General features: G+C 35.4%; 1 protein-coding gene across 4 annotated transcripts in view; it reads right to left on the reverse strand.

Moving 5' to 3' along the window:
* faf (ubiquitin carboxyl-terminal hydrolase-like faf) overlaps positions 1–16,272 on the reverse strand; it is a 1,326,265-nt gene that overhangs the window by 971,810 nt on the left and 338,183 nt on the right. For all 4 annotated transcript variants that reach the window (XM_090382082.1, XM_090382083.1, XM_090382080.1 and 1 more), the window contains 2 exons: positions 14,429–14,491; positions 1,830–2,024 (listed from right to left, as the gene is read on the reverse strand). In XM_090382082.1, the coding sequence (XP_090238208.1) occupies positions 1,830–2,024; positions 14,429–14,491 (258 nt within the window). The remainder of the gene's footprint in view (positions 1–1,829; positions 2,025–14,428; positions 14,492–16,272) is intronic.

The following is a 16,272-nucleotide window of genomic DNA, read 5'->3' on the forward strand; positions in this document are numbered from 1 at the left end:
TATCTTCATAAATACTTCTTGCTTGAATGGTGGTTAAGATTCAGGGGTACTTGATTCTGAATCTGATTTTCCATCCATATCATTAACAGCTTTTCCATCTTCGACATAGCACCTGAATGCCGTTTTGTAATCACCATTGGGGTGGACTGGCCCCGGTGTGAAGTACATTGATCCTTTAACATGTTCTCTTATATGAGCATTGTCCCTTAAAATAGTATTCGCTGTTGAAACAGCGAGACCTAATTCCGTGCAATAGACGACAAACTTTGTCCTGTTTCGTACTTCTTAATTAATCATCTTCATTTCTAAATCAATTTTGTTTTGTTTTGTTTCCTAGCACTGCCAACACTTGCCCTTTTCATAGATCGCTTTCCCTTCATCATTGTAATAAGGAATGAAGAGAAGATTCTGAAAATTGATTTATGTTTTTTTATATGATTGAAGATTTCAGTGAAGGGGTAACACATTTCACAATAATAACATAAAAACCCCCACAATTCCAGTTATCGGGATTATTGCAAATGCAATAAGATCAAGTTTACTACCCATTTATAATTAGATGCACTAAGTGAAAAGCCCAATAAAGCAGAAAGTGAAAATTGTTTTTATTGTTTTATGGTAGTGACCTCCAGAAACGTGTTTAAGAAAAATATCACAAAGGCGTTCAAAATTGATTCTAATAATGGAACATACAATAACGATGAAAGCGCAACGCAATTTCCATTATAAAAATGACCTTTTAGATAGCTTAGTTAGTATAAAATTTCAACTTCCAAGGTCTTGTAATGAATTACCAAAAAAAAACAAAAGTGTTATTGGGTTCATATTATGATATTTTCACGATACCTCCATTTATTCTTACAGGATGCAAAATACGTTACCATGATTTTTTTTCAAGTTTGCACCGGCTGACAAAGACTTACATAAAGTCAAATTTCCGTAAGTTGGGGAGTTCCTGTATTATTTCTTTTAGCCAATGAATTGGGAAATAAAGAGCTCACCTGGATATGGTAGAAGTGGGGGGTTTTTTTTGTTTTTTTTGCTGCTAGTGAATCAAAAGCCTGTGACTATAATTGAATTTAATTATAAGAAATAAAACTTTTTGGAATTACAAAACAGATATTACACTTTAATTACAAGTCTTGTTACTTCTTATACATTCTTATTAATTTAATTTCCTATAAATATACTGTTCGCTTAAGTATGACAATTTCTTTCCATTAAAACTTTTCTGTTTTGAGATTTCTCTCAACAAAATCCCATCTTGTGAAAAATTTTCCTCGCATTTCTCTTTGATCATTAAAGTTTTAATTTTTGTTTTAATACTAGGATTAATTTAGGCATATTTCATACATTTTATTATAAATATCAAAATAATTTAGCTTGATTTCAAATCCTGTGGCTTCACTGGCACATTTTGTTGTATGCTTGATTAGTAAACTCGATTTATCATTTAGTGCTTCATTAAAATATTCAATAATGACATTTTGCATTTTCTCGGATATGTACAGATTTTTCTCTTTAATGCACAAGATGATTCATCCTGTTTTAAATTTTTATATAGACTATCACTTGTGTTTGACAAGTATACACAGTAATGCATAAGAGTAAATGCCAGTTTAAATCTCACACTATGACGAGACGATGACTCAGACACAAATGGAATATTCCTGACACTGCCAGTGAGGTGTGACTAACTAGAGTGGGTACAGTAAGTTAGTCAACTCGCTGGCAAGAGGACTGACTAACTAAAGTGGATACACAATAATTAAATGTTTTCTGAAAACTGTTTTAAAATATAGATACTCAAAATTCAAACTGAAATTTACCTGAAAACAATCAAAGAGATGATCTAATTGTTCAGGTGTAAAATCCCATGCTAATTTCGCAAGCAGATCATGAACATTTTTCACAATAGCTTCATGTTTCCCAGCTTGTGCTGCCCAAATATCATCCAGATCCTCTAAAGTGAGAGACTTTTCCTTAATGACAAAGCGAATAATTTTCTCCAGCTTTTCTACATACTATAAATGAATAGAAAGAAAGTAAAAAAATAATAATAAATAAATAAATAAATAAAAATAAGCAAATGCTATAAAATGTGTCCACATACAGTGTGATAAGCAATTTTATATATTTGATTAAAATAAATAAAAACTAAAGCTATTATTAGATTAGATTACAATGAGTATAGATGTTTCCTTCAAAATGCACTATGGCAACAGCTTTGCCGCTAAGCTATCAGGTAAAATAAAACACGGGTTCTTCATCTCTGGTTCTAATATAGCAACTAGTTTAAGTCAAAATTCTCTACAAATGCAATTTACATTAAATAAAGTTACTGTGAAAGTGAGGCCTCTATGCAGATCATTAAGGATTTAATAATTTTGTTATATACTTGTTATTTCTCCCCCCACCACCACCACCACCACAGTGGAAGGATGTAGGGAGGGAACCTCAGTCAAAAAATATGTAAAATCTGAAAATTAGAGAAGCACTCAAGCACTCACCTTGATTTAGTTACAAATACCCTTAACAAATTTAACATCAGAAATTCAAAAGGCCTGATCGGTTATTTCTTTACAATCCCTGATCATATTACATTATCTAATGACCTTTTACTAGGAAACATTCGGTTTTGATAGAAATCATTAAAAAAAAAAAAAAAAAAAAAAAGATGTGTGATAATGTGACTGCACTTTCCATAGTAAAGCAATGGGAAACATGTTTTGTCAACACCTCACTTAAATTGGGTTTTTTCTTAACAAAACTAGTCATACTATATTAACTAATGGAGGTTTACTCGGAAACACTTGATTTTAAAACTAACAAAGATGTGTGATAGGGTTGATAGTGTGACTGCATCCCATAGTAAACCAATGGGAAACATCTTTCCTTTAAAAGTTCGCATAATATCGGTTATTTCTTTGCAATCCCTGATCATATTACATTATGACTGCACTCTCCATAGTAAAGCAATGGGAAACATATTTTCGTCAACACCACTTAATTTCGGATATTTCTTTACAAAACTTGGTCCGATTAACTTATCTAATGGAGTTTTACTAGGAAACACTCATTTTTTATTGATATCCTTAAAACTGAAAAAGATGTGTGATAGTGTTGATAGTGTGACTGCATCCTATAGTAAAGCATAGGGAATATCATCAACATCTCTCTTAATTTCAGCAATTTCTTTAAAAAAACTTTGTTAGATTAATTTATCTACACCCACAGACAGAACTTTTCCCCAACCAATATAAAGTGCTTCCAACAATTAAAGGACTCCATCCTACAGAGTTAAAAAATGTGAAGCTTTGTAAATTTGGACAGAGATGTTTATAGCAAAAAAATGAATGAACTCCTTAATGATTCATGCACACAAGAGTCTTGTTAAAGCCCATAATAAAGGGATTAAAGAGAAAACAGAACAATTTTTTAAAAGACTATTTGATAAAAAGAAAACTAATGACTTAACTTTCAAATATCTGAATCTTAACAATTCAGAAGACCCATACAATTCAAAAAAGGTATACTTATAAGCGTCAAAAATTCCACTCCCCTATTTAAATCTCCCCCACTTGACATTAGAGAAGCCATAGATTTAACTATAAGGCAAGCTTAATTTTTATTCAATGGAAGATTCTGCCAAAAAAAGGAAAAAAAAAAAAAAAAAAAAAAACCTAATTATTGATAATCCCTTCTCTTTTAGTGGAAATTTTACATGGAAATTTGAATACTAAAGGATTATCTCAAATTTATGGCTCATATTTGTTGATATTTTTCTAATAGGGAAGAAAAACGTTCAATGTATTCCAAGAAAATATCAAATGTCTTGACAAAAAAAAAAAAAAAAAAAAATGAACTTTAGAACTAAAAAAGACAAGGATAAAACCCATCCCTTTTTTGGATGTAAACAATGACATTAAAGATGTAAACTATGCACTTCAGATCACAGAAAACCAAATGATACACTATCAGGTTCAAATTTTTATGAGACAACTCTCAGAATCTATTCAATAGAAAATTGCCAAATGCCTATAAACCATTATTAAAAAACCATGTGAAAAGCTGTTAATAACTTCCAAGACGTCTCTTCCCCAAGAAACAACCTCTTCAAGACATACTCAAATTTTCCTTTCTTCGTGTACAGTATTAGTGGCATGTGATGCAAGAAAGCAAGTGTATGAGCTTATGCAGCATCAGCCAAAAAAAAAAAAAAAAAAAAAAAAAATCACACCACTCCCTCCAAAAGCCTGTCCAGTTCCTCCTTAAATTTATTCAACCTATCAACTTCCACAACAACAGATGGAAGTTTGTTCCAGCAATTAACCACCCGCTGGCTAAAGGCAAATTTCCTCACATCTATTCTACATCTGTCCTTTCTTAATTTGAATTTATGCCCCCTTAGGTTCGTAATCTGTACAAATGGAAGGATCCCATCAGAATTCAGCATGCTCAACCATTCAGGGCTTTATACACCTCAATCAGATCACCACGCGGTGTCTAGTTTCCAGCCACTGCAATTTGCAGAACTTAAGCCTCTTTTGGTAAGAGGATCCCTTCATTCCCCGCACCAATCTTGTTGCCTTTCTCTGTACATGCTAAAGCAAATCTACATCCTTCCTAAAATGAGGCCTCCAGACGTGTACTCAGTACTCAAGGCGTGGCCTGACAATTGCCTTATACAGAGGGACAATCACTTCCTTTTCCCTGCTAGCAAAATTCCTATATATCATTGACAAAACCTCATGACCTACCCTGGCAGCCTGTCTGCATTATTCAGAAAACTTCATATCTGACTGCACAATTACTCCCAAGTATTTTTCATTTTCTACCACTTAAGTGTAGTACCACACAGTTGGTACGTTTCTCTGGGGTTACTTCTACCCATATGCAGTACTTTGCATTTGTCAAGGTTAAACTTCAGTTGCCACTTCTTAGCACATTTGCCCAAATTATCTATATCCTGTTGCAGTAACACACTGCCATTACTGTCATTAACAACCCTGCCAACCTTTGTATCATCTGCAAACTTCGACATTAAGCCTGATATACCTTCATCAATATCATTGAAAAATTACAAAACAACAGTGGACCCAACACCGAACCCTGTTGGCCTCCACTAATAACATTAGTCCACGAAGAACAGCACCCATTGATTACCACCCTCTGTCTTCTCCCACTTAACCATCCTTTTATCCATTGTAGCAACTTACCCTTAATACCATTCTGCTCCAATTTGTATAATAGTCTTCCATGCGCAACAGTGTCAAAAGCTTTCCTGAAATCCAAATATATAATATCAAAATTATTTTTTGCATCCAGTTCCTTTGTAACCATATCATAATATCCTATCAAATTTGTCAGATAAGACTTTCCCTTAACAAACCCATGCTGTGTCTGAATTATTTCTGCAGTCTTGTCTAGATGATCCTGCAATGCATCTTTAACCAGTGACTCCATTATTTTACCCGTAACAGAAGTTAAACTAACTGGTCTGTAATTACTCGTGTCACCATTCGATCCCCCTTTGTGAATTGAGGATACATTTGCACATCTCCAGTCTGTGGGAACCTCCTCTGAGTCAAAGGATGCTCTCATAATTATGGCTAAGGGTTTGCTTAGTTGCTTTGCCGCCTCCTTTAATATAACTGGATAGATCTCATCCACCCCAGGTGCTTTTCTTATGTTTAACTTCAACAATTTCTCCTCCACTTTGCTCTCAGTTATTACAAAATCATTAAGTATCCTGCTACAATTTGATAACCTTCTTCCATTTTCAAACCTTAATAATTCCTCATGTGTGAATGTAGTTGCAAAATATTTATTCAGTTTGTTTGCTATCCGAGCAGGATCATCAACAGTCGAACCATCGATGTCAAGTGGACCAATCAGATTCATTCCCTTCCTTTTAGAATTTATATAAGTAAAGAAATCCTTGCTGTTTTTCTTAGCATCTTTTGCCAAGGATTTCTCGTAATCTGCCTTTGCCTGCCTAACCTCCTTTGTGACCTGATTACAGACTAGCTTATATCTGCCATAGGCTTCTGAGTCGCTTGATAATTTATATGCATACCATGAATTTTTCTTCTCTGTTATGAGTCTCATTAGATAACCATTTAGATCTAAACCTTGAACAATATTTCTTAATAGGTATGAAACTTTTAGTAGCATCCACGATTAATTCCTTGAATGCTTCCCACTTAGAATTTACTATTGGTAACATCGTCAGTTGATCCCACTGTATAGAATTTAAAAACTTTCTAAGACCACTGTACTCACTTTTACGGAAGCAAAAACCCTTTCCTTTACCCCTGATGGTAATTAAATCTTTAAGTAAATCCCACATCAGTACACTGTGATCACTGCCACCTAGTGGTTCCTTTATCTGCAAATTCTTAATACACGAATGATCACTGCTGATAACCAGATCAAGAGTATTACTCTCTCTGGTTGTCTCTCGAACATGCTGCTGCAGAAAACAGTCATCCAATAAATCCACAAAAGTCTGACTAGTGTGTGAGTGACCAACCCACAAGTTCCAGTCAATATCTGGGAAGTTAAAATCCCCCATTATAAGACATACTGATTTACTGGCCCACTATTTCTCTGTACAATCGTTTATTGTACTCATTCAAGTCATTAGGCCTATAACACACTCATACTCTTATTTTTGCTTTCGAGAAATCACTGACAGAATTGGGGTGGGGGGGGATGTTTATGTCAGATTTAAAGGTGCCAATAATCATAAAATATCCTTAACCCTTCCCTCCCCCTCACATAAAAGATATAGTTAATAAATTTGATGGAAACTATGGGAAGCATTATATAGGGAAAACTCTCAGAAAACTACGAGAAAGATTTGATGAGCATCTCCACACAAAACGAAGCAAACTAGCCCAAAGTGGCATAAGCATCGCATTCCACATGAGAAGGCAACACTTACCAAACCTCTGCCACTAAGGTCTCAAAATGTTGTCCACCAAAAAAGAAGGGACTCTAAAAGTTTTTCCATACAAAGAAACAAAAAAAAAAAAAAAAAAGACTGTCACTTCAGGTAGTTTATTATCACTGGCGAAATACACATTTTATATTAAAATACAGAAATAGGGCTGTTAACCAGCATGCTTTTAAAGATTCACTTAACATTTGTAAGAGGGCCTCTAGCTTGATTTTTGGAGCAGTCAAGATGGTGGTCCTCTTCAGAAAAAGTTTTTTCTTAACAATGGTACTCGCTAGACTTGGCTGCAAGGAACATTTCCAAAGATTCACCAGAAAAATAATCCCAACTTATTTTTTGTTCTTCTAACCTGGCCGAATATTCTCTTACACTAAGCACTGCTACAAGGAACTGTGAAAATGCCAATAATGAGTTGGGATAATTTCTTATACTTTAAGCTTCTTTGTGCAATTGTCAGTTCCCCAAACAAGGACCACTGTACATCAATTCCTTCATTATTAATAGCAGGATCAGTTCTGGGGTTCTCACACTGAAACTGACAGAAGTGTATTGCTTCTCTATTTCTTTATCTTTAATAACACCAAGTAGTAATAGAATGTTGTCTAAAAATAATTTCATATTATATAAGCTGACAATTAATGAAATTTGTGCTACCTCAGCATTTATTTACATGCAGCCATAAAGTAATTCCTTACTAAGCAAAAGAACAGCATATTCTAGGCTCTTCACTATCTTAGCAGTAGAAATGCCTAAATCAGAATCATTCTTCTCACTTAAGTCTGCTATGGTAAAGACTAAAAAAAGGAGTTTTAGGGATGAAAGCCTCAGACTATGGGAAAATTACTAGACGAAAAAGTTAGTGCAGAGCATCAATTAGTTCGTAGTAAACCACCAAAATAAGTGAAATGGCATCACTTTTGTTACAACTCATATTGTGAATGCCTTTCACAACAAACTATACAACTACCTCAAATAAGCAATGCTTGGCAAGTGGAAAGACTAATGTTACTTATTCTTGGCAGATACTACCATCCAGACAGAACTGTTTCAAAGCTTGCTGGCTTCTCATTGGTGGGCAGGTAGGTACCCCAGTGATACAATTGTTACAACTCATATTGTGAATGCTTTAACAATGAACTACACAACTACTTCAAATAAGCAATGCTTGGCCAGTGGAGAAGACTAATGTTACTTATTCTTGGTGGATACCACCATCCAAACAGAACAGTTTCAAAGCTTGCTACCTTTCTTTGGTGGGCAGGTAGATACCCCAGTGATAAAAGTTACAACCCATTTATGAAATTATAACTCCACAATATGAGAGATGCCAGATGGTGTGCGATAACAAATTGCCTACTTCAGTAATTTATTAGGAATTAAAATGATGCTTTGCACCACCTTGTTTGTTTAGTAATTTTCCCTTACTCAGAGGGTTTCAGCAATAAAATCCCCTTTTCAGCCCTTAGACATTTCTCATATTGTAGAGCAGCATTTCTCAAACTGTGTTCCATGAGATGTGTGTGTGTGTGTGTGTGTGTGTGTGTGTGTGTGTGTGTGTGTGTGTGTGTGTGTGTGTGTGTGTGTGTGTGTGTGTGTGCGTGCGTGCGTGCGTGCGCGTGTAGTCACATGTGCATAAGAGTAAATCTGTAACAATTAGTTAAAATATAAAAGGATGTGTGTGTGTTTCTTTATTTTTCAAATTCTGAGCAACTGATTGAAATGTGATGGAGTTGGTATGGTATGACAGTCTTAGCACTGGCCAGCTCATTGGCTCTCAGTAAGGAGTAAGTAACACACACACATGCTCAATCCATAATCTGGCCAAAATTATTTCTTTCTGTCTGCTCTATCGCAGGCTGAAAGACTAAACAAAGGTAAACTGCAGCCATTATCAACCTACTGCAGGATGGAAGCCTCCTCAACAATTCATGAGGGAAATGTACCATAATCTTCTGTCACACTGGTCCAGTGCAGGTTGGCAGATCGACCATATTTAGCAATCAGGGGCTTGAATCCTGGTCTACTCAAAGAGCGTGTGCCACTGCACTCCCACTCATAAAACTCGGCTATGGCTGAAAGACTAAAGTTTTAACAATTATTATTTTTTTTTTAATTTGTAGAAATAGGGAAGTCATAACACCACTGTATAAGGCACCTGTGAGACATAAAAAAAGGTTTGGTTTTTTTTTTGTTTTTTTAGGAGCATTAGCAACTAAGGCCATATTGCTCCGGGGATATGCAGGGGTCATTTCCTAACCTTTCTGCATCCTCCGTATTTGGTGGTCACGGGTTCGAAAAAAGAACATCAAGCTGCTTGAAATGGTCAAAGAGGCAATGCAACTGGTGAGATTGGCAAAAGTGCACTCTTTATCAGGTAAGGCTTCAAATTTGTGGGATGCAGAGCATTTTATTCTTCTAATTATTATTTTAATAAAAACCACAAGCACAAAAGGTATTTGAACCTACAGTACTTAGTACCATAATTGGGTTGAAGGTTCAGAAGAAAAGAGACGATACTTAGTGACATCAGACTAAGAGAGCGGGAATTATGTATGCCAATTCAGAAGAACAATGCCCATGGAAGTATCTACAGAAAAGGCATGCAGCAGACACAGAACATCTATAAAACAGAGTGGAGAAATTAGAGACGGGTCATTAATTAATCTAACCACTCTCTTCTGAATGGAATCTAGAAGACTGAGAGGGGTTTTGGGGTTACAACACATGGGAAGGATATACTTTGGTAGGGCAGATTTGAGATTTGTATACAGAGTCAGTAGCTGTTTGAAGGAAAGTAACACTAACAGTGAAAGAGAAAACCCAGTTTTTTTAGGTGCAGAGGAAGCAATATTTGTGTTGTGCTTATGCCAAATTAGAAGTCAAGGTAATTCTACGTGGAGATATGTGATCTTGCAGTAGTAGCATGTGATGCAAGAAAGCGAGTGTATGAGCTTATGCAGCATCAGCAAAAAACAAAAAAAAACCACACCATTCCCTCCAAATGCCTGTCCAGTTCCTCCTTAAATTTATTTAACCTATCAACTTCCACAACGACAGATGGAAGTTTGTTCTAGCAACTAACCACCCGCTGGCTAAAGGCAAATTTCCGCACATCTATTCTACATCCGTCCTTCCTCAATTTCAATTTATGGCCCCTTAGGTTCGTAATCTGAACAAGTGGAAGGATCCCATCAGAATTCAGCATGCTCAACACATTCAAGGCCTTATACACCTCAATCAGATCGCCGTGCAAATGCCTAGTCTCCAGCCACTGCAATTTGCAGAACTTAAGCCTCTCTTGGTAAGAGGATCCCTTCATTCACCTCACCAATCTTGTTGCCCTTCTCTGTACACGCTCAATCAAATCTACATCCTTCCTAAAATGAGGCCTCCAGACCTGTACGCAGAACTCAAGGCATGGCCTGACCATTCCCTTATACAGAGGGACAATCACCTCCTTCTCCCTGCTAGCAAAATTCCTATATATCATTGACAAAACCCCATGACCTGCCCTGGCAGCCTGTCTGCATTGCTCAGAAAACTTCATATCTAGTCACAGTTACTCCGGGTATTTTTCATTTTCTACCACCTTAAGTGTAATACCACATAGTTGGTATGTTTCTCTGGGGTTACTTCTACCCATATGCAGTACTTTGCATTTGTCAAGGTTAAACTTCAGTTGCCACTTCTTAGCCCATCTGCCCAAATTATCAAGATCCTGTTGCAGTAGCACACTGCCATTACTGTCATTAATAACCCTGCCAACCTTTGTATCATCTGCAAACTTCGACATTAAGCCTGATATACCTTATACAGGGTGTTTCAGTTAAACGTTTCAGAACTTCTAAGAGGGGTAGGGTACATCCTGACAACTCGAAATCATATAGCAATGTGGGGTCGGAAATGCTATCCTGAAGCAGTGTTGTACACAGAAGCACCATAAAGAAAAGAGACCGTAAGCGAGAAATCGTTTTAATAATACATGAAAAGAAGCAAAAGGTACATGGATTAAAGTAAGTGTTCGAAGTTTCTTCCACGGGCTACAATGCACGCCTCACATCTCCGACGCATGGACATCCAAACATTCTGGAATACTCCAGGCGAATTTCGAATTTCTTCGGCAGCTACTGCGATTCTTGCAACCAGCTCCTCAGCATTGTCAACAGGGGTGTCATAAACTAGCGATTTCATATGACCGTGAAAATTCCTTCACAAGGGAAGGAATTTTCAACACGCATAACGACCATATCTGGGCGGTCGAGAACCCGCATGCAATACGACGTCGTGCACCACAGATTCGATTTTCGGTCAATGTATGGGCCGGTATTATGGGAAATCACCTCATCGGACCTTACCTGTTACCGTGTCGTCTAACCGGACCTATCTACTTGATCTTTCTGCAGCAAGTATTGCCACAACTTTTGAGAGATGAACAGATTTCTGCATCGACGCAACAGACAATGTGGTTCCAACACGATGGAGCCCCTGCCCATTATAGCAGAGATGTTCGTAACTACCTGCATGTCACATTTGGTCAACAGTGGATCGGACGTGGCCAGGTGCATTGGCCTGCTCGGTCACCCGACCTATCATGTCTTGATTTTTATTTCTGGGGTCATATGAAATCGCTAGTTTATGACACCCCTGTTGACAATGTGAAACTAACTGGTCTGTAATTACTCTTGTCACCCTTCGATCCTCCTTTGTGAATTGGGGATACATTTGCATATCTCCAGTCCGTGGGGACTTCCCCTGAGTCCAAGGATGCTCTCATAATTATGGCTAAGAGTTTGCTTACTTCCTTTGCCACCTCCTTTAATATAACTGGATAGATCCCATCTGCCCCAGGTGCCTTTCTTATGTTTAACTTCAACAATTTCTCCTCCACTTTGCTCTCAGTTATTACAAAATCATTAAGCACCCTGCTACAATTTGATAACCTTCTGCCATTTTCAAACCTTAATAACTCCTCATGTGTGAATGTAGATGCAAAATACTCATTCAGTTTGTTTGCTATCTGAGCAGGATCATCAACAGTGGAACCATCGATATCAAGTGGACCAATCAGATTCATCCCCTTCCTTTTTAGAGTTTATATAAGTAAAGAAAACCTTGCTGTTTTTCTTAGCATTTTTTGTCAAAGATTTCTCGTAATCTGCCTTCTCCTGCCTAAGCTCCTTTGTGACCTGATTACAGATTAGCTTATATCTGCCATAGGCTTCTGAGTTGCTTGATAATTTATATGCATCCCATGCATTTTTCTTCTCTGTCACGAGTCTCATTAGTTCATTTGATAACCATTTAGGCCTAAACCTTGCCTAGAAATCTGAGTGTCATCAAAGATGAGCATCCTTTTTGTGAGATATAAGACAGGACTGAGTTTGAGAAATCACAGACTGAAATCAGCTAGGTAATCTTTTCCCAATAGAGAATTACCTGGAAATCAGAATTTAAGAAACTGGTAGTAGATATACGAGAAGTTGAAGCTGTTTGTGCAGGGCAATGTTTCTCAAACTGGAAAGTGAATTCAATATGCTATCATCAGCAAAACTATAGATAGGATTTCTGGTCAATGGAATGGAAGAAGGCCATTAATATTAAAGAGGAAAAGTGTGGTAGAAAGAACTTAACCTTGAGAGAACATCAGCATTAGTGGAGAAGTTAGAAGACAAAGAGCCATCTACCATCACAGCGAGTGGTCAGAGATAAAATTGGATACCCAATTACTTATTATACCATAAGATGAAAGCTTATTCAGAAGACCTTCATGTCAAATGCAATCAAAAGCCACTAAAATGTAAAGAGCAACTTCTTGAGCTTTGCCAAATTTTTCCACTGAGTTTGTCCATAGACTAATAACATAAGCCATGTATATCATGAATAGATCGACATTGATGGAATCCACACTGGCAATCATTGGTCAGATGGAAGTTTCCTAGATACTTTGGGAGTTGACAGTTAATGGAATTATCCATTACTTTAGAAAGAGTAAAAGAAAGTACAATCAGATGATAACTGGAAAGGGGGGAGGATATGTCACCTTTTTTTAGGAACCAGCTGGATATGAGCAAATTTCTGAGTAGAAGGGAAAACAACCGATGGAATAAGAAAGTGTAAAAAGGTAACACAGAACAGGAGTAAGACAGAGAACACGTTTTGTGAACAAGTTGAGAAATATCATCAGGACACGGCACTTTCTTGGCATTATGACTGTTTAAAATTCTTTTGAAGGACGACCACAGGAGACATTGAATAGAGTGTACTGGAAATGTTAGGAGGTGGTTTACCAAGATCATCAAAACATGAGTTGGAAGAAAAGTAGGATGCTAGCAATCAGCTTTGTGTGCTTGTAAACTAGACACTTTAGAGGAGATCTTGAGATGTATGATGCTCTGAGTCTTGTCTGGTTTACAATCTTTGTTCCAAATACTGAGGATGCGGAAAGGTCAGGGAATGACCTTCACATATTCCCGGAGCAATATGGCCTTATTTGCTAATGCTCCTAAAATCCAAATAACAAACAAACAAACAACAACAATCTTTGTTGGATTGTAATCTAGACACCTTAGAAGAGATTATATCGAGATGTATAGGTTCTGAGAGCTGACAGTAAAATGAATGAGGGTAAACTTTTCACTGTTACAAATAATTCCCAAACAAGGGCCATAAATTCAAATTAAGGGGACGAGAGGTTTAGACTGATTACAGGAATTTTTCTTTTAGCCAGTGAGTTGTTAATTATTGGAAAAGGTTACCTCCATGGGTGGTTGGAGCTGACAACTTGGAGACCTTCAATTTTTAGTTGGATAGATACCTACATAAGGAGGGAGTCAAGTTTTTTTTTTTTTTTTTTTTTTTTTTTTTTGCCAGAGCAGCAAAAAGGCCCAGGCTTCCTTGCAGCATCATACAGCTAGAACTAATGCTAAAAATTTTCAATATTTATACTTTTTATTTCAACATAATGGCATCTGTAGCACTTTTGGACAGGCACACCTGTGAATGGGTTAATGCTGTACTGACCAAGTTGGTGTTTGGTTGGTAGGTTCTTGAAGTAATGGATATCTGCTTTATGATAAATCAAACAACTTGCAGTTGTTGTTAGGTCATTTGATTTAATAAAGCGAACGAATCAGAATATTTCATTCCAGTTTTATGCACATTTTATTATTTAATCTTTAGTATCTAAATAAAACCAATATACAACAAATTTTAATATCTAATTTTAAATTAATTAAAATTAATTTTAATTTGTTGTATAATGGTTTTATTTAGATACTAAAGATTAAATAATAAAATGTGCATAAAACTGGAATGAAACAGGCCAATTCATTCAACCATTCGCTATATCAAACAGAAAGTTACCACATTAATAACTATTAAATTTTTTTTCATTAATTTAATCATAAAGTTTAATAAAAATAAATGTCTTTACAGAGTTATTATATGTTTAAAATTCTTACTTACTTGAGGCTGATGTAAGCTGTCCCTAAGTACTACCTGAAGAACTTTGTTTTCTTTAATCCATTCCTAAATAGAGCCATTTAAAAAAACTGTATCAATACATATGCATACAAGCCATTTCATTAATCATAACCAAAAAAAAATGTAGGCATACTGGAACAAATATCCTAAATATGTCAAATCACAAATAAACAAGATAATTAATACTTCTAGTACAAAACAAAAGAGCATCATAAAAAAAATAATAAATAAATCCCTGAGATTTAGACTAAGGCCTAAGGCAAAATACATCCCTGAGATTTGTATTTTGCATGCAAATTACAAATCTCAGGGAATTTTAGAAATAGTCAGTATTCTAATATGTTTTACCTGCACTTTTTAGTCTTGTTTGGTTTTTGAATAGTGAAATGATAATTATATCGCCATATTGAATTTTCTAGCCATTGAGTCTGAAAACACATCAGGTTTATCTAAACAATTACTAATATATGCTCATGTCGTCAAAGAGATTGGTGATCCTCTCCTTTTTCTTTCTTTATTATATTGATATATTCTTAGTTTTTCTCAGTTAAAATTTTCTTCAATACATAATGACAAATTCAAAAAACCATTTGGTTGAATTTAATATGGTATTAAAAAAGGCAAGGAAAACCTTTTTCTTCATCTGGAAAAAAAAAAAAACAGTATCTCAAACTTTCCCTCATCACCACCAAAAAAGTAATTATCCAATTCCACTTTGAAATCTACCAGCTTAGCAAGTAATTAATATCAATTATCATATAAATTAGAATATAACTCAAATCTTATAACTAAAAAAAAATTATCTAAAATTTTAGATAATTTTTTTAGATCACTTTTTAAGCCACAGAATTTGTTTATTTTCATCATTTGAAATCAGTTATGAAATTTGCCAGGAGTTAATTTCAAACTTTACACTTCAAGTTCTCAAAAACTAAAATATTAAGTGTCAGTTTCCTATATATATATATATATATATATATATATATATATATATATATATATATATATATTATTATATATATTATTATATATATATATTTTTTTTTTCACATTTCATATATTCATTTCAAGGCCACACTTATAGTTTACACAGAAACCAATTTGTATTACGGCACTATACAGGAAATAAAATACAGTTTGGTAACATAATCAAAGCCATCCATACGAAATAGCATCAAATTAGAGCATTGTAATGCCACATCTGCCTACATGTTTTCGTTTCATGATCTTCTAATAAGGGAGCACTATACATGCTTACCACTTTAATAAAGTTTACTGTGCAGTATAAAAAAATGCTGAAATGTATGTTTTTAAAAGAAAAGAAATGCTGTCTTCTTTTTAGTTCAAAAATAATTGAATTAAAAAGAAGACAGTGGTTCTTAATGCAGACTGTATGACAATAAACCACTACACAAGATGAAAAAAATAAAAAAAGAAACATACAGGCAAGAAAACATCTGATTAATGCACACACTTGAGGCAAAAAGTAGAGATAAGCTTGGACATTAGGTTATACAATATCTATAACATGCTGCACAATAGTAAACTTTGAAAACATTAGCACTGGCATTAGTTGAGGCATATGATGAAAGAAAGGAAGCTTATACAGTATCAGCCAAAAAAAAAAAAAAAAAAAAAAAAAACCTTTCCCATTTCACCCATCTAGTCACTCCAATTGTTTGTCTAGTTTAGCCTTAAATTTATTTTATCAACCTCCACAAAAACAGATGGAAGTCTGTTCTAGCAATCAATTACCTGCTGGCTAAAGGCAAACCTCACCACATCTACTCTACAACTGTCCTTCAATTTGAATCCATGCCATCTCA

This window comes from Mastigoproctus giganteus, chromosome 9, assembly GCF_048544385.1.
Source record: "Mastigoproctus giganteus isolate SK-2022 chromosome 9, ASM4854438v1, whole genome shotgun sequence".
NCBI lineage: Eukaryota > Metazoa > Arthropoda > Arachnida > Uropygi > Thelyphonidae > Mastigoproctus > Mastigoproctus giganteus.